General features: G+C 32.1%; 3 protein-coding genes across 8 annotated transcripts; 1 reads left to right on the top strand and 2 right to left on the bottom strand.

Annotated features, from left to right (window-relative positions):
* Window positions 1-97: 97 nt before the first annotated feature.
* TfIIB (transcription factor IIB) lies at window positions 98-3,714 on the bottom strand. The gene is made up of 5 exons (XM_012361897.2): window positions 3,560-3,714; window positions 3,012-3,119; window positions 2,286-2,472; window positions 1,669-2,139; window positions 98-1,589 (listed from the first exon to the last, which is right to left on the bottom strand). Exons 1-5 carry the CDS (start codon window positions 3,574-3,576, stop codon window positions 1,428-1,430), a joined length of 945 nt encoding a protein of 314 aa, XP_012217320.1. The 5' UTR covers window positions 3,577-3,714; the 3' UTR covers window positions 98-1,427.
* Window positions 3,715-3,894: 180 nt separating this feature from the next.
* ENGase (Endo-beta-N-acetylglucosaminidase) lies at window positions 3,895-19,418 on the top strand. 4 transcript variants are annotated; one of them, XM_012361914.2, is made up of 9 exons: window positions 3,895-4,042; window positions 5,246-5,591; window positions 6,002-6,448; window positions 6,530-6,704; window positions 6,794-7,012; window positions 7,160-7,536; window positions 7,636-7,821; window positions 7,892-8,001; window positions 13,596-13,903. In XM_012361914.2, exons 2-9 carry the CDS (start codon window positions 5,326-5,328, stop codon window positions 13,649-13,651), a joined length of 1,836 nt encoding a protein of 611 aa, XP_012217337.1. In that variant the 5' UTR covers window positions 3,895-4,042; window positions 5,246-5,325; the 3' UTR covers window positions 13,652-13,903. The 4 variants fall into 4 exon arrangements, with proteins under 4 accessions (XP_012217337.1, XP_012217338.1, XP_012217340.1 ...); XM_012361915.2 differs by having other exon boundaries at window positions 3,909-4,123; XM_012361917.2 differs by lacking the exons at window positions 3,895-4,042; window positions 5,246-5,591; window positions 6,002-6,448; ... (3 more) ...; window positions 7,636-7,821; window positions 7,892-8,001 and adding exons at window positions 11,714-12,559; window positions 15,763-16,049; window positions 17,861-18,166; window positions 18,555-18,707; window positions 18,952-19,094 and having other exon boundaries at window positions 13,596-14,574.
* A 338-nt stretch (window positions 19,419-19,756) lies between these two features.
* On the bottom strand, window positions 19,757-25,564 carry Sec23 (transport protein Sec23). Of its 3 annotated transcripts, none has more exons than XM_012361904.2 (12): window positions 25,411-25,564; window positions 24,818-25,109; window positions 24,493-24,579; window positions 24,091-24,337; window positions 23,697-23,946; window positions 22,950-23,600; window positions 22,695-22,848; window positions 22,454-22,605; window positions 22,055-22,229; window positions 21,390-21,611; window positions 20,834-20,854; window positions 19,757-20,106 (listed from the first exon to the last, which is right to left on the bottom strand). In XM_012361904.2, exons 2-12 carry the CDS (start codon window positions 25,094-25,096, stop codon window positions 20,017-20,019), a joined length of 2,328 nt encoding a protein of 775 aa, XP_012217327.1. In that variant the 5' UTR covers window positions 25,097-25,109; window positions 25,411-25,564; the 3' UTR covers window positions 19,757-20,016. The 3 variants fall into 3 exon arrangements, with proteins under 3 accessions (XP_012217327.1, XP_012217326.1, XP_012217328.1); XM_012361903.2 differs by having other exon boundaries at window positions 25,292-25,480; XM_012361905.2 differs by lacking the exon at window positions 20,834-20,854 and having other exon boundaries at window positions 25,292-25,477.
* Between the last annotated feature and the right edge of the window lie 109 nt (window positions 25,565-25,673).

Here is a 25,673-nt window from a genome sequence, read left to right as displayed (position 1 = left end):
GTGTAATCAATTTATAAGCTTTATGCATCAAAAAAATATATTTAAAAATTTTGTTGAATGATTTTGGAAATTAGCAGTTTAAATATAAATTAACAAATTAAAAGCAATTTTGATAATTTTATTTCTTACATTGTTTAGATATCACAGAGAATAAATTTTTATATAAATTAGATGTAAATTCTTATTATATAATATTTCAGTTCTCCGTTGTAATAGAACAATTTGTTGCAAATGTGCGAAAGAAATATCGATGATGTGTCAATTATGAAAGAAATAAAAGGATTTTATAAAAAGTAGAGTTTAGTATGTGCTCACTATTTTTCCTACACCTCTTATTTACTCGATGAATGAGCTAGTTTACATTATATCGATCGTTTTTATACGTGCTCCAAGTACTATACTTGTATTTAATTAGTTTAATCCGAACGATGTACAACATAATGCGAATAAATCATATGGTGTAGACTGACAATGAGTCAATGATTACGTTCAGTAAACTTAAGTAAATTCAGTAAATTTAAGTTAATTTTAATCGATGACTTCAAATACGAGAAGTGGAAACTAACACTCATCATCTGAAAGTTGATTTTTTATTTATATAATTTAAATCTACTTTTCCCTTTTCGCTATCTTTCAACTCGCTGCAATTAGTTGTAGTTAATTTGAATTACTGATATTTCACAAACAAATACAAAAATGACACAAGATATCTGTTATTAAATGGAAAGCACTTACAGTCATTTGCAATTAATTATAATACTTTTTCATGAACAATTATACCAATCACAGGCAATTATTATTCAACAATTATAACAGTACACCATTATCTAAACGTAATCATAATATCCTGATATATTTATTTCAGGTTTTGTACTACGCACGCACGCGTATATGTTGTGTGTAACCGTTATAAATATTAATTATATATAATCATATATGCACAGTTTATCTGTTTCAAATTTTTAATTATAGAGCTATTTTATAAGAATTTGTTCTCTCGTAATACTATTAAAAAAATAGTTGCTCAATTCACTATAATAGCAATATTAAATATATTTCTCTTGATCCTATAAATTTGCAAATAAAGAAAAATAACGGAAAGCCCAAGTTGCATATTGCATGAAACGTACACTATGCTAATAATAGTTATCCTACAATAAAGCATAAGATATATAGAACGTAAATGTTAAATTAGCTATGTGTGAATATACTTGTGAGAAAAATGATACAATAATACATAAAAGAAAAAAAACATCTGCCATTATTCGCATCAAGATAAAAATATTGAATCCTATAGATTGTTTAGGAATGTACCCTGTGAATAAAACAATTATATGTACTTGATTATTTGTGACAGAAAATAACTATTCCTTTTAGAATGGTAGAATGTACTTCAAGAAAGAGGAAGAAATGAGATTTGCCTAACTTTACATTTGCGGTAACTGATCGATGGGTGTGGCGAATTTAAAGTCTTCCGGAAAGAGTTTGCCTGCATGCGGATACATTAATTTGTAAGACTGTCGAATCGTGACATCTGCGACACCGGCGATATCTCCAATCTCTTTTTGTGATCTTTTGTCCTCAGACGCCTGCAAGACAGATATTATGAAAATAGAATCTGTCAATGTATGTTATTATAAAATGTAATCAATGTGAAGTTAGACATACTTGGGACGCCATATATATGGCTGCAGCAGCAACTGAAATCGGCGATCTTCCAGGTACGATATCGATGTCCACTGCTTTTCTAGCAATGTGCGTAGCAGCTCTCTGTACCATGTTGGGAAGACCAAGAGTGGAGCAAAATCTGGACATAAAGTCGCCTGTGGTGATAAGATCCACGCTAGTTTCCAGGGCTTTGAGAATTAATTTGAAGCATCGGCCGATTTCTTTTTTGCTTATCTTGCTGACGGCGCAAATTTCCTTAAATGTGCGCGGTACACCCTCCTGCCGACAAGCGATGTACAAACACGCGGAAGCAATCGCGTCGTTTGAGCGACCTTTCAAGTTTTTGCCATCATGCACTTGTTTGAACAATGTGTTGGCTCTGTCCACTATGGTTTTAGGCAAATTGATACGATCTGCCATACCATTGATTTCACGAAATGCGTTTAGTAAAGCTCTGTCAGAACTACTCATCTAAAAAAAAAATATATATATATAAATATTATATTTGATAATACAAATTAATAAACATTAATATTTATTAATGTATTGAAAAATAATATATATATTTGCTTAACGATACTGCGTTACACAAAGTATTGAGAAAAAAAGATACTAACTGTACGCCGATTTTGATATTTAGCGGTGCCGAATCCATCGAAAGACGCAGCACCCGTTCCTGGCCCGATCATAGTGGACAAGTCAGCACCGTTGAGGAGCGGATTTTCAGGTCCGCCGACACGTGACGGATCTATTCCTGATTTTTCATTGCTAAATGTTCTCCATTCTGAACCTACATCTATCACCCTGCAGTGGAAAAAATAAATACGTAAGTATCAAATTTGTTGCAACTACTTTTATATTCTCAAATATTCAACGAGTATGCATTAACAGTCACAAGAGTTTTAATTAGTCATATGCAAAGTTACCAGATTTGAAATTAATGTACACTGAGTGATTTGTTTTAATCTTAACAGACAAATGCTTCAAAAATACAATACAATTTTTAAAAAATTTATTAAATAAAAGTGGTTAAATTTTGAGATAAATACATATGTATCAGATATTTTAATTCTTATCAATAATAAACAAAAAATATATCTTGTATACTAATAAATTTTTCATTTCTCATATGATTTAGAGTTAACACTCTTTGTCAATAAATGTGGTAATTTTTGTTTATTAACAAGAATCCAAAATCAAGAATAAAACGTTTGGAAGTAATATACCTATATTTAAAAACTCTGTGCACTGCTAATTGTGAATTAAATTCTTGTTCATTCTATTAACAATTGTTATTTTATGCTTACTCATAATTTTATATTTTTATTTGTGGCTCTTCTTACCTGTCTCCAACAACTAATCCGCATTCTGAACAAATCTGATCTCCTGCTCTGTAGTCTTCAATAAGTGTCGCATCTGGATGCGCATAACAACAAATCTTGTTTGAATTTCTATAAAAAAACAACATTAAAAATAAACATTCTTTTCACTATTGTAAATGTTACATGTCATGTTAGTTAAGATTATTCAAATGCAAATTTATCAATGCAAATAAATATACTTTATCATTTCAAGAAAATGATGCTAATGTTACAAGCAACCCAATATTCTAACCAAATTTCTAATAACCAATAGTATATCGATATGTTATATAACTTCTCAATTATGTGGATAGATTTATCATCTTTACGAAAGATTTATTTCACAACACACGATCTTATTAATGTAAAAATGCGCCTTATATATAAATAAAATAGTACAACTATATTCCTTTAATCCTTATTTTAGATGTAACATCGGTAATACTTATAATGTTCGTGACGATTGTTATAGTTTCAATAATTAACTGCTACAAAAAAAAAAAATAATATGAAAATTTTGCGAAATTTACCGTGACGAACTTGCCATATTTTCACATACGTGTGTCACTAACTGCTAAGCACTGTTAGTATTTTCCGTACTTTCACTGATTATCATAGCATATGACAGAGCTCACAAGCTCCTTCCTGTATTTGGCATCGAACTAAGGGTACATCCAGAAAACTCGCAAAGACGCCTAAGTATATGCATAAGGAAATGAACCAATCAATTGTCTAATATGAATGATGGCGTTCTTTATGCTAGACACATGATTGGTCCATTTCTTTAAGCATATGCTTATGCGCTTATGCACGTTCGGCTGGATATACCCTAAGAGTAGATAGTTTATCCAGCCGTAGATAGATGGCAGTAGTGATAAATTCTAGGAGTACAATATGCAGCAATGTGTTATAATGGTTATAACGGCACAACTCCTTGTCGGCACTTGATACATGTGGTTATGCTTGTTTTGTAAACATCAATGGAAAGAGAAATAAGAATAGCATGATTAGCGGTCCGTATCTATCTATTTTTCTTGTAATAATGTCCGCTAACAATATATTTATTGTGGATAAACATACAACATGTAAACACGGTGACTTTCTTTTTCGACATTGATAGTTTTGAATGAAAGTTTTGCACTGTCCCCGCATAAGGTCCCTAATATTTACTTCGTATTCTGCTCGTTGCTTCTTGTCATATGCAATCGTATGACACTTTCATTTTTGTATACTTTTAATCGTTTCTTTTAATGTAATTGTTGATGCAAGACTGTGTCATGTACAATGCTTTTGCTTCGACTGCACTTGTGATTATGTTTTATTCCAAAATAAACGTAATAATAGCTATTTTGGGAGCTGTGTATATATACATTTGTGTATATATACATTTCCAAAATAGTTACTATTGCATATATATACTTATGTATATGTATGTATGATACTTAATTATATCATTTCACATCTTATATTTAAGAAATTTTTGAATCAAAGATTTTTATTGATATCGAATATTTTTATTGTTTTACACATATAATAGATCAAATTAATAATTGAAAATGACTAAAAATCAATAAATAACATAGTTATGATGTGTATAAAAACTATAATCTACAAGCAGAGCTGGGCAAAAAGTATTTGAAATACAAAATACTGTCAATCTTAGTATTTTGATAGAAGATTGAGTATTTTATATTTTATATTTCAAATACTTAATGATGTATTTGGCTCAGTCCTAACTAAGATTGACAGTATTTTGTATTTGTATTTCAAATACTTAATGATGTATTTTGCCCAGCCTTATCCACAAGTTATTGTTTTTAATTTAAGTATTTACTTTTAATTTACTTCCAAAATCTATAAAGTATATTTACATATTTTTCACGAGATACTGTTTTGATCAATAAGAAAATCCTTGCAAGTTGTTTTTTTGGAAAATTTTTATATGGCATATCTTCTAAAATTTAATACAGATTTCTAATTTGTTGGTTGCCATCTATTTGAAATTATTATAAATAAGTCATTTATTCTAAATTATTCTAAAAATGTTAATTCTAAATGACAACAATCTATTAGCTGCCATTCATTCTAAATGACGACTGTTAGTTGAGATAACAGTGAAGATAACATTATCAAGAGATTAGACAATCAACACATTGATTTAACCAGAAAGAATAGTATCATTATCAAAACCAGGGACTATTTTTTTTCTTAAATAGATTATCATGGCCCTGTGTGCTTTCCGGTGATATCTACACAGGAAATATTGCACAGTGCATTATTAAGGAACTGAAGCACAATGGAATGCGGCAATAGTATGTCAGAAGGTACAGAAATGGCAAGCAGTGTGGAGGCAAGGCCTTTTAATACATTGGCAGAATTATATGATGCTTTGGACAATAGATTAGTAGAATTGCCATTAGTGTACAACAAAGAGTTAGTAGATTATGTATATCGCGGTTCAGAAATTAATACACAAAAGATTTCATTGGAAAAAGTGTACAAAGATGAACAACCCAGAACATTAATATGCCATGATATGAAAGGCGGTTATCTTGAAGACAGGTAATTTTGTAAATTTTAAATTGAAAGATATATCTTTAAATTAAAATAAATATATTTGTAGTTGATTGCTGTTCCGTTTGTTATCTTAAAATATTAATTTTCTTTTATAGTGCATCTTATTTTTTCTTAAGATTTTTTTAAGCTGGTGCATTTATTTACTAAGGTGATCTGTTTATAGTTTAAATGCTGTAATAATTATTAAGGAAAAGTAATCTTATAAGTGTGATCAAAATTGTTATTTCCTTTAAAATCTTAATGTGATATGCATTCTTTGAAACTAGATTTGGATTCAAAGCACAAAAGATTGTGAAAATTGTATTTTTTTTTTCAAACAAAAAAGAATATAGGTCTAATTTTGTCAGTGTTATATTTATGTTATTATTATTATCTTTTATTATATATTTTTACAGATTTATAGGGGGTTCTACATCTCACGAATCTTATGTATTTTATCACTGGAGTGTTGTGGATACATTTGTTTACTTTAGCCACCACTTTGTGACTATTCCACCTTGCGGATGGATTAACGCAGCTCACCGGCATGGTGTAAAAGTATTGGGTACTGTGATTACAGAAGGAAACAATGACACTTGGGACACAATTCTTATGTCCCAAGAGAATGCAAGAAAATTTGCGAACGCTCTAATAAAGATTGCCAAGTATTACCAGTTTGAAGGTTGGCTTTTGAACATCGAAAATAAGATTAAACAGACGGATATAGATAATTTGATTTACTTCGTTAAATATTTAACTGAGAATATTCACAAGGAGATTGAAGACTCTGAGATTATCTGGTATGATAGTGTGACTAATAAGGGCGAACTAAATTGGCAAAACGAACTCAATAACAATAACAAGTAATTTTATTTTATTTTTTAGCATTTTATCTGCTATTTCTGTCTCACAATCCTTTTGATACATGATTATTTTGATTTTAGAGATTTTTTTTTGCATTGCGATGGTATATTTTTAAATTATAATTGGACGGAATCACGACTCAGTAATAGTTGCATATGTGCAAGAGAATTAAATCGCGATATCAAAGATATTTACGTAGGATTGGATGTGTGGGGAAGAGGATGTCCAGGTGGAGGCGGATTTAACTCTGCATATGTAATTACCTTATTGTTTGATGATTAATTTATTACAGTATTACAAAATCGAATTAACCTATAATAAAAGTAATTTTTTTATTATTATAGGCGTTGGATTTGATACGAAAGAAGGATCTTTCTGTAGCTATCTTTGCACCGGGTTGGACACACGAGTACTTTGGTCCACGTACTTTTCAGGTGCTAGAAGATTTATTTTGGGCTCAACTATTCCCATACTTATACGTACATGTGCCTATTTACGAAAACGAAACATTTAAAAGTTCTTTTTGTCGAGGCTCTGGTATCTGTTATTATTATAACGGCGAGGTAATATAAAATAACAAATAAAGAATTTAAAACATCTTAAGATATTTTTAATAAATATTTAAGATATTTTTAACTAACTTAAAATTAATATCACAAATATAATTTACACAATTTCATAAAAGATGTACATATTTGTATTACTCACAGGAACATTTCGAACCGTACATGATAAATGGTGAAAGCATTCGTGGAAAGAAAACATTTTATAATTTGCGAATACAGCAACCGCAGCTCTCAGTTCCCGTGCCACATCTGCAATTTACGCGATCCATAGAACGAACTCTTCCCGAAGCCGATAATGATAATAATGATAAAGATGATAAAAAAGAGGATGTTAAGAAGCCACGGATAGAAAAGATTTACGAAAATAGTAAGAACATTGTACGAATTTGTGGCAATATCGTCAATTTCGAAAACAAATTGCCCAATTCCTACATTAATACTTTTGAATTCTGCGATCGATTTTCTTACAAAGGCGGCGGATGCTTGAAATTGATCACCAGAAATCACAGATTGTATCATAGGTGAGAACATATTTCTTAGATAAAATAATATTTATAATGTTAAATTATAAAATATATTATTCAATGACTGGTTATCACAAATTTTGTAAATTGTTGCAGATTATTTTTGATTCACATGAATTTGGAACAAGACATTCAAGCGATTGTCATTTACGCAGAAACCGAGACTGGTGTCTTGCTGAATACATTTCGTGAGGATCCTATTCTGATTTTGGGTAACGAAAGCGGCTTAAAATCGATTCTACCTTACAATTCCATTAGAATGGATGCCAAATGGAGGAAATGGTAAATTTAACGAATCACTAATAAATTAATATTGATGATCGATGGCTTTTACAATAGACATTTTTTACAGCACTTATTTGACGAACTTGAGGACCGTGAATGAGATTGGTGTGGCCTTCCTAAGAGAGTGCGATTGCTATCTGGGTGAGATTGTTTTGGAGAAGAAGGATCAGCAGTTTGGTGAGTAGAAAAAATCTATAATCGATTTTTTTAGTTTAAAAATTCGTGCGATAACGAGACTGTCGTGCATAGCAAACGGATTATTTCACGATAAAAATATGTTACAAGACTCAACGATTTATCTAAAAAGAGCTGTGACTTTGCACGCAACGCGGCATACGCAAATCGTGTTAAGAAGGAAAGTTTCAGTGTTGGATGACTAATAGAGAGAAAAGTAAAATCCATTGATCATCACCACTGCTCTCATCAGCATTTGCTTTTGCGATTAAGCTCGGAAAAATGACGTGACTAATCACGGTGCGAGACTTTCGCCACATTGATTGCGATTTTGTATATACATCTGGAGATGTCTCATCTCGGACAGGTGAATCTAACCCGAAGACAATTTGTAGATCTAACGATGTCGGTAATAGGTATTTCAAGGCCTAGCTTCTCTTCTCTTGCATTTCTTCGCTGCCGTTTTAGAAAGGCAGCGGAGAAATCTCTAGAAGCGTGTACAAAGACTTCAAAGCATTTCGTGTGCGATGCAGTGTGAGATCAGTGGCGTACTATGCTAACAGATTTATTTTATTTATAGTCTTATTTATTCATCCGACTTCTCGTGCCGATTCTCTGAATACGCGCGTATGATACGTGACCGACACGAATGTGTGCACAACTAATGGAGTGAAATTTCAGAAATGCGCTTCCAACGTCGAAGCTTGTTTGTGCCGCTGCACATACAAATTATACATTTCTATCTTTTTTATAATTCTAAGACACCTTATAATTTATAATCAAATAAGCACAACATCGTGTGTTAAAGCATTTATGATAGCAGTTTATCGCGTGAGACTTTGACCATTTTCCGTAATAGAATGTTCGTTTATTCGTGTCATTATATAGAACTATCCAAATTAGCATAGATGGATTGATAATCACGTGGAGCGATAAATTGTTCATTGCATTGATTATCGTTGAGTCGATGAGTTGATATTAGAAAGTCGGAAGTGACCGCAGCATTAAAATGGATGACGATTTTATTAACCGCGGTGTGAATGCCATCGTTAAAATTCCAGGCTGACATAATTTAAACTGCATCTCTTACTCTGACGCAAGCGTATTCTTCACACGAGAAATTAGTTTTATCGGTGCGAAACCGCGAAATTTTACTTCTAACATCAAGTACGCATAGAAAGAAACAATGCAGCTGCGCACATAATTGCGCAAAAGTAAAAGTTTTCAACCCACTTGATACTCGTAAACATAACGCACAAATTTAATTTCTTTTTCCAAAGAATATATATTTATTGTTTTTTATGAATCTTGATTTTTTTTTTAACGCAATATCGCATCTTTCCTACGCATTCAAACTTCAATCTTCTGTCATTAAAAATGAAAGACATATTGCTATTTAATATAAACAATTTAAATTTGACATAAATTATGTAAAACGAAATGAAATTATTCTTTTCATTAAAATTCATGATTTTGGATTGCGATTAACATAATTCACGAATTGAGATTCTAAATTTTTTTTTCCTTTTTTTCCGCGCACACATCACACACGTCCCGTTCATTTTAACGGTCTTCATGCAACACTGTATACAAGTTCTTACACCGTACGTAGTATGTGCTTGTATAGAGGTAATGGCCGGGCACGATGCGGCACGGCACGATGCATGCAATCAGGATCAGACATTTTCAACGACATATATTTACGAAGAGGATATTATAAAGAAGCACGCACGATTAACTTTTCAGTACGTTAGGCCACGCTCAGCTACACGCCGCGATATGCACCGCAGAATGCGCAATATATCTGAAAGATAACAGCATTTTTTTTTTTTTTTATTTCTGATGACACTAATAACAATTAGTGGTGTTTTAAAGCATATTTATTTTAACTTTAGATAAGAACAATTCTTTAAGTTTCAAAACGCCATTGTCAACGAATGCTTATATAAAAGAATGAAGAAAAAAATTAGTTCCGTTAATTTTCAGATATATTACGCAGTTACGTATACATTAGTGAGAACACGCGAAGAAAATGCATTTCTAACACTTGACTCTTGTACTGCGCTTTTCAAAAAGTAATTATAATTTTTATTTTGACTAGAAAAGTTAAAAGTGTACAAGAACGTACAGGATGAGTTGTTCATTAATATTGATTTTACAAACTTCAGGCGGAAATAATTAAGATAAGAGTTACAATTTCATCTCGTTTCAATTATATTCAAGAAAACTATAAAACTCTAATTTTCATCCATTATTTATTTTTCCAAAGATATTGAAACCAATTTCATTTTTTTTTTTTTTTTTTTTTAAATTGATTCTTCTTTTATTCGAATCGATTATTCCGCGCGCTCAATGCAATCTGGGACCTGCCCAGATTTTTTTCGCACATCACGCGCGCACACGTCCACTGAACCACCTATATACATACTGAAGTACGTCTTTTCATACAAACCACGTATAAAGGTCCTCGTGGCGAGGTCCAGCGAAGAAGTTCTTCCTCTGTTTCTTTCTTTTGCAGGCACGTTGGAACCTTCCATCTATGATGGTATAATTATCATCAAAAGTTTAGTTCGCGCCGCTACTGGCTATTGAACTACATGGAATAGCCGACGGAGATTGAATTTTTGATGGTGATTGTACCATCAAAGAGGGTGGGTTACAACAGAAGGAGATAGAGGAACGAGAATACTTTCTTCGTAGGCCTCTGCTTCGTGAGCGCTCCGTACGTTCAAGTACAGGCATACATTCCAGTACATACATTCCAGTATGTATATAGTTCACCGCGCACGTTGTATATACTGCTGGATTCGTGGCTGCTGCGCTGCGCGTAAAAAAAAAAGCGATTTTAATAGTAATATTATTTTCCAATATTGAAATTGGTGTCAATTTCGAATTGATCGAAATCAAAAGCTCGAATCGACGTTATATAAAAGAAATGTCTCTTTAGATTTTTCACTACGATGTCAATAGAAAATACAAATACGATATGAAATGTAGCAAACAAGCTATTCGTATTGCCGTGATTTAAATATAGGCACACGGCCAGTCTTTGTGTATTTAACATCGCGATGCTGCTGTATTGCTTGATCTAGAACAGGATTATACAATGGGGTTATTCACTGGGCAATATTGCGAGCAATCATAAACAGTATTTGTGCTGCAGACAGCAATTTCTGTATTACTCGCTTGCTAAGAGTCAAAAGAGAGCTACGATATCAGCTTTTCAATGCGAAGATATGAAAACAGTAGAAGAATATGAGAGTGATAAGAGATTAAAAAGGAAAATTAATTAGTTAGAAAAGGGCTGAAAATAAAGTGCTCGTCGCGTAAATTCCTTAATTTATACGATTTGTTGAATTATATATTTATATGGATAATCGATTTATAACATTTAAAATACTAAATCGCCTTTCTCTTTTTTGAAGTTAAAGTATTTACTCGAAGTTTACGTAAAAATAGAAAGAAAAATGTATAGAAAGTATGAGAAAAATATGAAAAATTAAATCTACACATAATTATTACGAATATAGAATGTCTAAGATGTAAAAAATATAATTTTCGCTTTTTTCTGAAAGCGCTTGTTTCAGTTTTATTCATATAATTTATTATTTTATTGTTATACTTCTCTCATAATTGCGCCGCGTTAATCTTACATCAACGGAATTTGCAATAAAAAGATAGTTTTAGACTTGATCTGGAGTAACCTCGCTATGCTCGGCAAATTTCAACGCATACGCGCGCAAAGGCAAGAATAACAGCACTTTTAATACACGCTTTGAGATTAAGAAACCATGAGAAAAAGAAAGAGAAGATAAAACAAGGATATATTATACCCAATTGCGGAAAATGAATCGCAAAATTGAAAACGTTTTCCACCATTTTTTTCATGCGAAATGTATGTGATTTTGTGTATTCATATTTAACCGAATCAATTCATCTACGAAGTAAGAATCGGACTGAATAAACAATAAACGAATAATATAACGCTTCTGTGTCGCGTAAATTTATCTCAATAATCAAAACCGCTTTGTAAACGATTAGTGAATTGCTGCAATAATCTTAATTTTCTAGAAAGCCATAAGAATGTGATTAAATCTTACGCGAAAACTGAGTACGTCGCGATCGCATAACTTTCCTGCAAATACGCATTTTCTACCAAAGGTATGCGAGGTGATCGATCTCTTGCGTTAATTTCGCAAATTCCAATCCGCGGCGCGGAGAGAAGGCGGTCAGAGAAGGAAAAGCGGGCGAGTGCTAATAAGAGAAAGAAGCTGTCCGAGAAACGTGGGAGAAAGAGAAAGAGGGAGAGAGAGAGGAGCGGCAAGTACGAGTAGCGTGTACCTGCAACCTACCTGTACTTCTCGACGCGTAGCTCCAGTCACCGATCGAATGCTCGACACATCAGTCGTACGGATAGATTTTTTCGGAATCGCGATTGTCATCACAAAGCGGTCTTGCTGCTAATCGTGTCAGCGTGTGAAGTCTGTATCGCCCAAATATTTTCGACCAGTGCGATGTATGGATCGTGTAAAATGAAGAAATCGCTAATGATTACGCTTCGGTAGGTTAATTCGCGATTATTCGCGCGATTTATGAGAAAGATGGATTTCTTTAATTGGGAAAGTATGAAAATAATTTTCACGCGTTTCAATATTGAAATTGCACAACCGCGTGCACTATAATTTGCAGTTTACGATAAATGCGCAAAAGGAAGGGGAAGATATTTCAGAATTAAAATCGGTAAAATTTTGGTGAGTGCAGATTTCGACGTTATGTGAATGTTGTTCGTTTGATTATGAGCGAGTGTAGTTAAAGCCAAATGGTTAATTTGCGTTTATATCTTTATGCTCACTGCATAAATGCAATGAAATACGAGACATTCTATGCAATAATTAAACTGATTAAAGTGAAGAATCTTTATTCGAATTGCAAAGAATAGTAGACATATCTGTTGGCGCTGTAGAAAGCGATGAACAAAGTAGGAAAACATTACAAAATGCAAAAGATATCACGAATGCTGGCTAGAGCGCTCCAGTGAATGTAATAATGATCTCCATCAAGTTCTCGAAACGCTTCGAGATGCCTCGCAGCCGTAGAAGCAGTCCGTTACATATGTTTATTCACAAGTGCAAGAAATAGAAGACTCGGTTGTATGTTCATCACGTTTAATCGACTGCTATTAACTCTTGAATTAGCCTGCGTAATCGTTCTTCCAGAAATAAAATTTGATTTCGAATCTGAAGTCAAAATTATAAAATAACGGATCCAACATGACAGTCATCGGATAAATAATTTTAGCGTATATGCTTCGAAACTTGGTATCTCTGCTTTTTGGAATCGCTAACACTAATTTGCGATAAACAAATTAGCTTTTGTAAAAGATGCTGAATTTTGTGTGAATTCAAGAAACATTTCCGTTTTATCGTTAGAAATATTCTAACGTTTCTGCGATTCTCTAAAATTAAATAATTATTTTTTTCTGGTTTTCAAAATTTATATGCAAATACCAAATCGAAATATGAGTAAAAGAATTATTTTAGATGATGAAATTTGCTATCTTGTAAAAAGCTGCAATGGTATTTTTCTTGTACTTTCAGATAATTATGATCCTACGTATGTCACCAGTCGAATCAGTGATTACAACATTCAATAATTTGCTTGGAATTCCATAGAGCACAAGCGCGATCATTGACAGTCACATCAGTCGATAACTATCAACAGTTATAATTAATCTATCTATCAAAATCTATCTAACATATACAAAATATTTTTTACGCAATTTTGTAATTACGTAATTTTTTAAGGTTTCTCCAAATTCAAGAAACGAGGCAAATTTATCAAAGATAGTTTTTTATCTATATTTTTATAAAGATACTTCATGTATAATAAAATATAAAATTGTGAATACGTTGAAAAGAATTTTCTATCTAAAAATAATTAATACAAATAGAATTGGATTAAATATGCAATAATCCCAGTTAAATTTACCATAATTCGAACGAAAGAGACGCGCATTTCAGCAAGATTCTGTGAAATTATAGCAACTTCTAATTTAGCGCGACGTAAAAATGTGCTGGTGCAAGATCACGCTCAATACAACAGCAGGTGAAAAATCGTGGAAGTTTTGCAAATCGATCGAAAAGCGCGATTATTGCCGCAACTGAAATATCACCAGGACTATTTTCAATCGTGAAAATTGCTTTCGAAATACTGCGGACGGAAGCTTATTTTAAACGTGTAAGATAATTACGACGAAACACGATATTACCGGAAAAGTCAACAATGCGCAGTTCATTCTATTGACGAAAAAAATCATGGAGAACACAGTGACGATCGCGCTTGATTCTACGGTGAGAAGTCAAAATTCAAGTCGCTCGAAAGATTCAATCAATTCAGAGGTAAAGCCGGAGAGTTGTCTAGAGTCGAAACACTCCAAAGATGTTCTCATCCCAGAGAAGCAGCAGCAGCATCAGCCGCCGAAGCATGCAGAAGATCGGCAGAACTTGCAGACGACTTCCGAGACGAAAGACGATTCCAATCTGCTGATGTTCACGTCATGCGGACAATTGTTGCTTGGTAAGTTTCTTGGCACATTTATACGCACTCACATAAAGCTAAAATGTATTATATTTTACACATTTTATTTTTTTCTTTCCTAAATTTTTAATTAAATTTTTGTTTATATCAGACAAAATAAACAGGAATTTTTTGTAAACTTATTAAATTTAGTTGAAATATCGTGCTTGAAATACCGCGAATTATCTTCAACTATTTGATTACTTCAACTGTAATTAATGAATACATTTTCGCGCGATTAATGTTACTTCCACTTGATTCTTACCAAATGACTTTGTACATGGAAACTAGTACTTAACGCTAGAAACAATATAATTACTTGTCTCTAAATGTCAGTTGAGGAAGAATAAATTGCTTTAACGCAAAGAGCGTACTTTATACAATTGTGCACAATAAGTTGCATGTATACAACTTTCTAAATTAAGTTTTCACTCTTACGTTGATTTCTGATTTATGTACATTCAACATTCGTATCATGATTTTTCGATAACGCACGCACGAATATTTTTACTTCAAATTATTGCCATTTAATTGCGCACAATTTTATGTGTAACGTACAAAATAATCATAGAAATTTTATTTATATGAAGAAAGTTGTGTGTTTTTATATATGTATATGTATGTACATACATATATATGTACATACAGAATGTAATTATTATATTTTATAAACTACTCAGGATAAAAAATTAGACTTTTATCACTTAATTTTTCGAGAACTTTCTTGCTCTAGTATTTCGATTTGCGAGTTTAAAAATATAAAACTTTTAAATTATTGAATATTGATATACCATGAATACACAATTGAATGTGGGAAATTGAAAAGGTTAGTGAGAGCTGCGCTTTCTTTAACCGCACATTGACTCTCACTTGTCTTTCTGATTTCTTACTGAAAATGTTTTTTGTCAACAAGAGTCAATATAGCTTTCATTCCAAATTTAGTTTATTAAAAGTTGATTTGAGTGTTTACTGCGCAAAAATAACATAATCTACATATTCGATCTTTTTATATTATCTTTATATATCGCTATACGCATATAATATTATTATATAATGTAATATGTAACATAATATAAATTTATAATGTATTATATATTAATTATAATATATACATATATTATATAAAAATTGATTCTGCAGAAATGAAACAAATATTAATTTCACCGTGTTATTTCGCGTCATATTTAGGTATCGTTTTGGTCGTCTTCGGCGTCTTGGTGCTCGTCCACGGCGCTTCCTTGGGCAATTCTGGTGCAGGACTCTGGGCAGGTGCTGGAGCTTTGGTTACTGGCGCGCTTGGAGTAGTTGCGACCTTAGCAACGTCATCCACTAAAACAAATTCCGCTTTCTCGTCTGCTCATCTCGCTTCCAGCCTGATTGCTCTTGCCCTTTCGAATATGGCAGCTATAACAGCTTTGACGGCGGTCGTCAGAGACTCGCAGAGAGTACCTGAAGTTTCGCTCCTCAGCTTCTCGGTATGTTCTTTTTGACTACTTCTTGTTTTAACTATATGACGTATATTATAAAAATTATGTAAATTTTGAAAAAAAAGTTAAGATTTTGTCAATTATGACATTTTACATTGATTTCTTCTTCATCGATGCTGAAGAGTTAACAACATAAGAGAGAGTACAATTATGACGAATTATTAGCTTAAGTTATTAATGAGAGAAGAATTGCCCGTAATTGTCTTCGATATTTTGTTTGCTCGAAATATTATTATTTCTAAATCACCATCGTTTTAACGATGCCAACTTGTTTCGTGCTGATTATTTGCTCTGTTCGTGCTCACGGGTTGTACGCTAAGCATACAAGCGCAAACCCGATAAAGATCAAGAGTGCATCGCTGGCGGCACTAATTAATGAGGTTCACGGAACTTTATCATTAATTAATATATAGACACGCCGACATGCGTCGTAGTTAATCTCGATTTGCAGTATCGGTGTCGCATATTGGATAGTTAAAAAAAAGTGGGGGATTTGTTTTTAGAAAAAGTGATATACATTTGAAATATAACTGCTTTTAACTTTTCTGGCATTTCAAATTTATATATTTATTTATATATATTAATAAATTGTGATTTCGCATACATATAAAAATATACTATCCGAATTTAACGTCAAATATTACTTTTTTAAGTGGAAAATTTTTCTAAAAGATGCAAAATAATTTTTTTGCTTTAAATAGCTATAAATAAATCGAGAAAATTTATATTATAACTGCACGTGTAAACAAATTTACTTGAAAACTCTGAAAATATATTATTACGTTTATGAAAGAATAAAAGAAAGGTAGCAAATCAATGACATAGTAACAGACTTTCGAGGCTTGGTAACAGTTTGGGCACTCGCGAAAAATGCTTCGCTGCATATAAATTGTTATCTAGCCGATCAGATTGGCCAGTTTTAATATACGTGGCTCATGTCCGATAAAATCGTTTAACCGCCTCTTGGAGAAAGTTCTTAATGCCAATGCTAAAATGCGGCCAAGCTGCGCGAGCACTATGAAGTTCCAAGATCGCGACCACGCAAAACGTATAAGAGATTATTGTTACGCGGTTCACGAGTGAATGCTCACATTAGTATACGCGCATGCACGATAATGTTTCTACTCAAAACTTTGCAAAACTTGTAGAAAAAATATCATTTGATATTAATCTATTTCGTATGAAATATGAATTATTCTGAGCGGCGCATTCTTGAAACAGTTTTGTCATACTATTCTGCAAGGCCTATTCTCGCTCTTTACGTAAATTACCGTGCAGATTTATTCTAAAAGATGATTATTCTAGAATAAGGTGAAACTTTTTCGGATAATTTGTCTTTATTGAAGTCATTCGAATTGTTATTAAAGATCCAAATCAAAGAGATTCTGCTGAAGATTTGTATTTTTTACATGTTGAAGAATCAATCTTAGTTTGTTCCAAAGTTTCAAGTACTTACATTATCGAACTGAATTACAAGAAATAATTAAAAATAATACTTTTTGCATATAAAAGAGGTTCTTTAGATTCCCATTGAAAATCCACTATGTTAACTATCTTAAATTAAGATGCCTACAGGCGTTTCATATATTTCACAAAACGCGCAATTACTTATCAAGTGCAATTATCATAAAAGCAAATCTAGAATAAAAGATTAAAATTCCTGATTCCTCTGTGTTAGATTATTACGTTGGAAGAAATGTGAATTTTTCTTTTGTAAAAAGTATGACAGATGAAACCGCAGTGGAGGAACTAGGAACTTTAACATTTCTCATAAGGATCTGACAGCAGTATCCTTTTAGGGCGACGACAGCCAAGTGATGGAAGTAGACGACGGCTTGGCGGGTTTACTGGCGAGCATCGGCTTACTGGTGGCCAGCGTAGCGGAATTGTTAGTGTCCGGCTATAGCTGTTTAACCTTGACACCGAAATTGTGCGGCTGTTTACGAGCGAGTTCCGCAAACGAGACGGCGAGCAACGGTCATCTGAAGACCGACAACATGGTCCATCAATGGGTCATCGCGCAAAAACACGTGCCAACCAAGAACCAGCAGCCACCAATTTACGTAGTGCAGCCGATACCGATGCCGATGCATCCGATGATGCAGGTAAACGCCTCTTTTCCCATAGTCTCCTCCAGCTGCAATCTCTTATCGTCAATGTAAGGGGAACAGGTCAACGCGCGCGTGTGGTACAGTGAGAGAGTGAGTGACACGCGCGTTAGAAAGTCGAAGAAAAATTCTTCCGGATGAATCGTTGGGAATGTTTACTTTGTTGCAATTTGAATATAAATGTCTCATAATTAAAATAAGCTTGCAATTGTAGGAATTTGAAAAGAAACACGCGAGAAATATCGTTAACATATAACACATTTGTTGAAATGTGATATTAATCATTAGTAATCGAGAACAATGTTGTAGAATATAAGAGTTAATTTTGAGAGCAAAAGAGAGAAGAAAGTTCACACTGAAAACTGAAAGGGTTACACGATTACAGTCACCGTACGGCATGCCGCCAACGCCTGGCAAGTTTCCGCCTGGAGGATTCATGCCTGCTGGATCTCTTCCGATTACCACATCAATGCCATACAATATCGTACCCGTGTTGCCCCACATGCTCCCGTACAGTGGACGACCATCGTCTCAATCAGTGAGTTTTTGAATGTAAAATCAAAGCAAATAACACGGCTTAATAAAAAAAAAAAATTGAAATTTTGTAGTTAAAATAATCCAATAAAAAATGTCTTGAAAATTTAATAACTAACATGATTTATAGTAAGTCAAAAATTCTTATGCACACTTTTTAGACGTGCCTCTTGTCCTTTTAATGCAACTTAATTCATTTAACGATTCATTTAATCGTGTTGAATAATTGCTTATTCATAATTGACAAGCGTGATTGGATTTAGTTCCATCCAAAACACAAACGTCAGCAAATCATGGATCAGGAGAGGTCAGAGAGAAAACAGCACCTCGAGACCAAGAACGAGTCCCTGAAGAGGATGTCATCGATTGATAAGGATCAAGTGGATTTGGCGCAGACTTACACCGGATTGGACAAAAGAATTTCCGAGGAATTTATTTCAATTGCGATGGATCCAGATAGAAAATCCAAGGCTTCCAGTCACTACGGTAGCGAAATCGGAACTGCGAAAACTTTTTCATGACTTTTAACCGCGGTAATTAAAGGGTTTAGCAATTAAGACATTTTTTGTCAGTTTACAAAATCTATTTTAGATACATTTTCATATTTTAAATCGATTATGTTAATGATTTATATTATTTTTGCACTTGTATTCTTTAACTTTGAATATACAAGATGACCTATTGTAATCTATAAATAAATTTATTTTTAAAAATATTGCAGACAAGAAGAGTGGCACATACAGAAGTTAAATTATTTTGCATATAAAAAGTATTATATATTTTGCACGTAAAAGGATATATTTAGAATTAGTTAATACTAATATTTAGTTAATACTAATATTTAATTAGTTAATACTAATTAATTTCGATTTTTTTGTGGCGTATTTTTTACCTGATGTTATTAAATGAAATCAACTGGAATCTAGCTTAAAAACCATGAAAACATAAAAAGGTAAGTAAACATAAATAGATTTTATGGTAGATGTTCAAATATATTATCTAGAACATCTAAATATTTTTACATACGGGTTTTTAAATAACAACAATTAAATATTTTCTTAAATAAATGTTATTTATTGTAGAAGAGATTTAACTTTTCTCATATTTTGAAATCCCCATAAATTTATATTTGCTACAAATCTTATATTTACACATTCAATTTTTTTGTTCACTTTATTTTTCTAGATTATTTTTATAGAATTTTTATACATATTCCTATTTATTTTATCGGTTATTTCTTGCAAATATAAATTGTTCATATAATAAATGGTTGTTTACCCTAACATATACTTATGTATTTAATGATTATTAATTTATGCTGTAGATGACACAGCTAATTTCTTCAAATGCTCCATAAATACTTGCAAACTGACATCATCCGTCAGAACAGGTGCTCCACTCTCCTATAAACCAAATAAATAAACCAAACAAAATAAGATAACTATTTATTACGCTTAATTATAAAGACATGAGATAATTTATATTTTTTCATTATTTTTAATTTTTACATGAAAAATTACTTTTTTCCAAATGTTATCAAAATTTTCTAATTTTATATATTAAATTAATTTTAGTTTTTAAATAAATAATATATGGTAGACATTTAAATTATATGATTAATTAAAGAAAATATATATATATACCCAAAAACATGCATGAGAAAAAAATGGAAGTAGGGAAAGAGAGCAAAGAAAGGAGAAGAAAGAGATTTTTATTAACAGTTTATATAGAAAAATGCCTCGTAAAATTAATTTAACTTGTGAAAATTAATGATTCTCTCAATTTAAATTAATTTAATCGAAATATTTTCCACACGAATTGGCTTTGCTTACTTAACAATATTTTAACAATTTTAATTAAAAAATTTTTAAATAAAATTTTTTATGTCACAGATATACCGAAAATTGTTTTAGAATTTTTGGGGGAGTTAAAATAAATTTACTTTTAGAAAAAAATTGACTAGTGACCCAATTAAGAAAAAAAAACATTTCATAAATTAAACTCTAAAATCAAAAGATATTTTCATAAATACTATCAATGTTATTCATTATATAAATAATCCCATCACCAAAGCAGCTAAATACATAGAAAAGAAAATAAATAAATAAATAAATAAATAAAATAACACACCCCATTAGGTATCGGCATCCCCTAGTTTACAGGATCACGGTAACATAAAAAAACATTACACAATTACACGTACGTAACTTTCACAAACACTTATACAGATTTCCTGTCTTTTTAGTTACAGATTCTTGGATCTTTTTTTTATCGGAATTTTTTTTAATCGGAAAAAATTTAATTAAATATCAAAATCATTTGCAATTTCTTAATTTTTAGCATTTTGATAAGCCTCTTAAATTGGAATCATGTTAAGAAGACTATATTGTACATACATTTTTTTCACAATTTAAAACAATTTTGTTAGAACCAAAGTTAAAAATGGAAACTATAGTATTTAAAATTTTAGATATTAATAAAAAATGTTTGATATGTTTATTATTTATATACAATTAAAATAAATCCTTTTTTTATGTAAAATTAATAACTTTTTTGTTTATTTTTACCTAAAGTATCTTCTGTGATAAATATCTATTGTCTATTATTTAACAATTTTTAACGTCCAATTTAATAATTTTTAATCTCACAAAACATGTAAAAATATAAAATATAAATGTATACTCACCGCGCCATAAGCGTACATATTATTGTGAGTCTGACTCGGGTTGACTTTACTTAATAAGAATCTAGCTTGAGAACCACCTTGTTCTGTATCAATATACCGAGGTGCAGGAAATCTACCACCTAATATCTCAGCGGCATCATCAACAGGTGCTGCTAATAATTGTCGAAAATTTTCATATTCTGGTAGATCCTGATATTTTAACTGTCGCCACTGTGCAATAGTCTGCAAATAACATACAGTTCAATTTTATCGTTCATAGAGTTTAGTTGGTTTTTGAATATGGAAATAATACAAATAAATGTATAAATTCGTTGTGTGTATTTAAAGTTACACATGTAGACATACGCTTGGTGTGTTTGTGTCTAGTGTTTTCATTATTTTTTTTTTTTTTTGTTATATTCTTTTCTTTTGCTATTTTTTTTCTATCTTAAAATATTCTAAAACATAGCACACATTTAAAAAGCTTTTTCTCTAATCAGTATCTTGATTTTTAATTTAGACAACATTTAAAATCATAAAGAGGGAGTGTGTTTTACTCTAGACGTTTTAAAATTTAAAGTGCTTATATCGCTTAGAAATTAGAACATTTAAAGATAAGATTCCGCAATCACACGATCTCATGCATAAGGTCAATAACTTAATTATAGAGATGTATTTATAATTACCTCTCCGTGAAATATAAGTATTTGGAAAAATGTATCCATTAATAGAATTCTCTCAGGCTGAATAGACGAAGTGTCTAATAATACAGGCTCTGGAGGACCATTAAATCCATAACTATACAAGATTGGTTGGACCATAATCAAAGAATTTGTTAAATCTTCACGCATGAGCATATGCCTGAATATCAAAAAAATCATATATATATACTTACACAATTGTATCCAATGTGATGAAAACTTTTTTTAAGATATTTGTACGATTTTTTGTGAAATTTATTATCAGCATAATTGCACGAATTTTCTTGTTGTCCGATACTTAATTGATCAGTTTTCAAATAACGCATAAGTGATAATATATGTGGTATTATTCATGTGCATATCGTGAAAGAAAAAGAAACTTACCTATAAAAACTAGTTTCATCCGGTGAATTATTGAATACTTGTAAGAATTGCGATCTACGCAAGTGATACATAAATTGTGGATATAAAGAAAAATTTTCCGCTAATCTGAAGCTATTTGGATCATCTTTTGCATACTCTCCGAATTTTTGACACTGAAAAAATCAAATTTTAATTCAAAATATACGAAAATTATAAATATAAAATGGTACACTTTATCATGTAATTCATAATAAAAACTAACAAGCCTAATCAACATGCGATCAACCCATCTTAAGACATCTGGACCATCATCACTTTCTGCTTTAAACACAGCTAAACGTGACATAAGAACAGCTGCTGCTTCCTGATCGAATCCAGCGCTTACATGATGCAAGGATGACGATGCATCTGCCCAACTGTAGTTTTATGAAAAATAATAATGCATATATTAGTGTTAAAAAAAACTATTCATACAAATGTCGTTGTGATGTAACACAATAAAAAAATGATGACTTGCTTTCTTGCGATAGTAGTAACCCGGATTCTTTTTTGTCCACTGCTGTGTTGATATTGAGTAATGAATTGAATACAGCCTCTTCCACCTTGCGGAATTGGTGCTGTATGTTGATTTACAACTTCAAAAAATAATGATGTTGTTGTAGATGGTGTCAATGAACAAAATTTCCACTGGCAAGTGCCACCTAAACCTACTTCTTGTTCTCCGACACTAGATCCTTTCACTCCCAATGATACGCAAGGTCCAATAGCTCCGGAAACCTTAATTTCTCGAGACGTTTTTACTTCTAAAGTGGCGTTGAATGCCATTTTCAAATCGCCCTTAGTATCCTTAGTAAAAACTCTTTGAAAGGTTTGTTTAAATAAGGAAGAATTAAAGGAATCTCCCATCACCATGTGACCGCCGGTGGAATTACAGCATTGTCGCATTTCTAACAAACCAGTTTGGTCAAGAGCACAAGAATAAATATCTATTATGTGACCGTTAGTTGCAGCGCGTGATGCGAGTGCATCATAATGCTTGGTTGCTTTTTTCATATGCTTGGCATTATCCTTTTGTATATCATGATGCGATCTAATTGGTTGTCGTAAATCATCAGTGACAACTTGACCAGGTCCTTGAGAACAAGGTCCACCAACGAACAGCAAAATCCTAAAATATCATGTTTAAAGATGTTAATTATAACATTGATTATAATATACTGAGTGATTCATTAATCTTAACAAGCGATTTCGGCATAATATTTACCTGCCACCAGTATTTGCATAACTAGCTTCAAAGAGACCGGTGGCAACTGCCAATGCTACACCTGTGGATCGTAATGGACGTTTTCCTGGTCCGACAGGCCATGGATCACGTTGTAACTCTCCTAAAAGATCCGTCAAACTCATATCGCACTTGTGTACTGGTTGTAAAAAGCGATTGGCAGGCGGCAAAGGTTGCACACCAGGCGCTCTTGGTTGGTTTGGATTTTGTCCTGGGATCGGTCTGCCTATACCTAGCGATAAGATATAACAAGATACAATGAAATAACACTGATTCAATATCAAAGAATAAAAATAATAAAAATCTACTCTTCTTTCTCAATAACAATAACTTAATGGAACATACAAATTTTGATTTTTATTAAATTAATTCTTACCTAACATATCTTGAATTTGTTTCGGTTGAAGATCCTTTGTGCCACGAAATACATAACTTTTACTACATCCATCGCATCCCAATTCATGAACTTGAACCATTCTGCCAAACGTAATAAGACCAATAAGAGCATTTGGTGGAAGCAGAGATAATGACATTTGTAATGAATCTTTAAGCGCTCCTAATTCTTCTTCATCCAAACATGTATCCACAACAAGTAGAAATATTGGTGGTAAACACTGTGCACGCTAAAATAATAATAACACTGTGTACAGATGAAATATTTAATATATAATTTCATTGATGTACATAGAAAATAATAAATTATATAAATTTTTGCATATATTTTCCTCCTAAAATACCTCTTTTAACAAATAAAAATTTAATTTTATCTATTATTTACCATTATTGTATATTCAATTGTTGAAAACATTGGAATAAGCTCGGCTGGCTGATGTTGTTCCGAAATTGCAGCATACTGTGGTGGAAACTGAAAACATACATGAATATTGTATTTTAAACATATGTTGATCATGTTTAAAACAAAGAAATAAGTTTTGGTTTTGGTAAACTAAACTGTATTATTTTAACAATTAACATATATAGAAGTAAATTTGTTTTACAACTCACACTATAGATTTACTTCAAATTGAGCAACAGTTTAAACCAAATTATTAAAAGTTAAAACAGTTTAACTTAGTATGAAGAGAGTAAAGTTCTTTTCTTACAGGATTTCTCTGAAAGCAGAAATTGCAGACCCACAGTTTTGCACGATAATCCACTTGACATAACGGATTTAGAATGGCTCTGCATGTAGATCTTGTACACAAAACTGGATCATACTGAATCGGTGGAAGATCCGCTCGTTCTTTAATCGGTTGATACAAAGTGCCCAGCGGTACAACCAGTCTAGTAGCATCGATACGCGATGAGGGCCAAACATTCCATGTGAAACGCACGCCGTCGCGATCCTCGTTTTGTTGAATAAAATCCTCGTATGTCGTCATGTCTTATATTGTTCTAAAGTGACAAATAATACTAGTAATTTATTTTATAATAAAAAAGTCGACTCTTTTTAGCTGACAGTTTTTTCTTTTCTATTCAATTGTCTCTCATTTTTAATACAGAGATGTAAAATAATAAATACATTTAAAAGAAACAGAATTACTTCATAGCAGATTGATCATAAACTAAATACGTACAATTATTTTCACACAAGAGAACGTAAATTAATTAGCACTATTATGTTCATCCATATAATTGTATCATCAATATTTCACTTTACATTATACTTTTAACGAAAAAAACTGTATAAACCTACGTCAAAAGGTGACAATTTGCAATCACTCGAGCCACGTCACTTGGAACATTCAACGCACATGCGTGGCATACATCAGACTCGTAACTTCCTTCTTGGAAAATTTCAACAGTTTCAGCGCCATCACTTTCTGTGGCCACCTTAAGCCTGCATCTTACTATGCAACTTTTTACAGCAATCGCAGGCGATCTAATAAATTAATAGAAATGCTGTGTTGCTGTATGGGTGCATTTTTTTTAGTAGTTTACCAGATCAATTGCGAATGG

The sequence above is a fragment of the Linepithema humile genome, chromosome 1 (genome assembly GCF_040581485.1).
Source record: "Linepithema humile isolate Giens D197 chromosome 1, Lhum_UNIL_v1.0, whole genome shotgun sequence".
NCBI classification, from domain to species: Eukaryota; Metazoa; Arthropoda; class Insecta; order Hymenoptera; family Formicidae; genus Linepithema; species Linepithema humile.
Note: the sequence above shows the minus strand (reverse complement) of the source record. Positions and strands in the feature narration are given on the sequence as shown.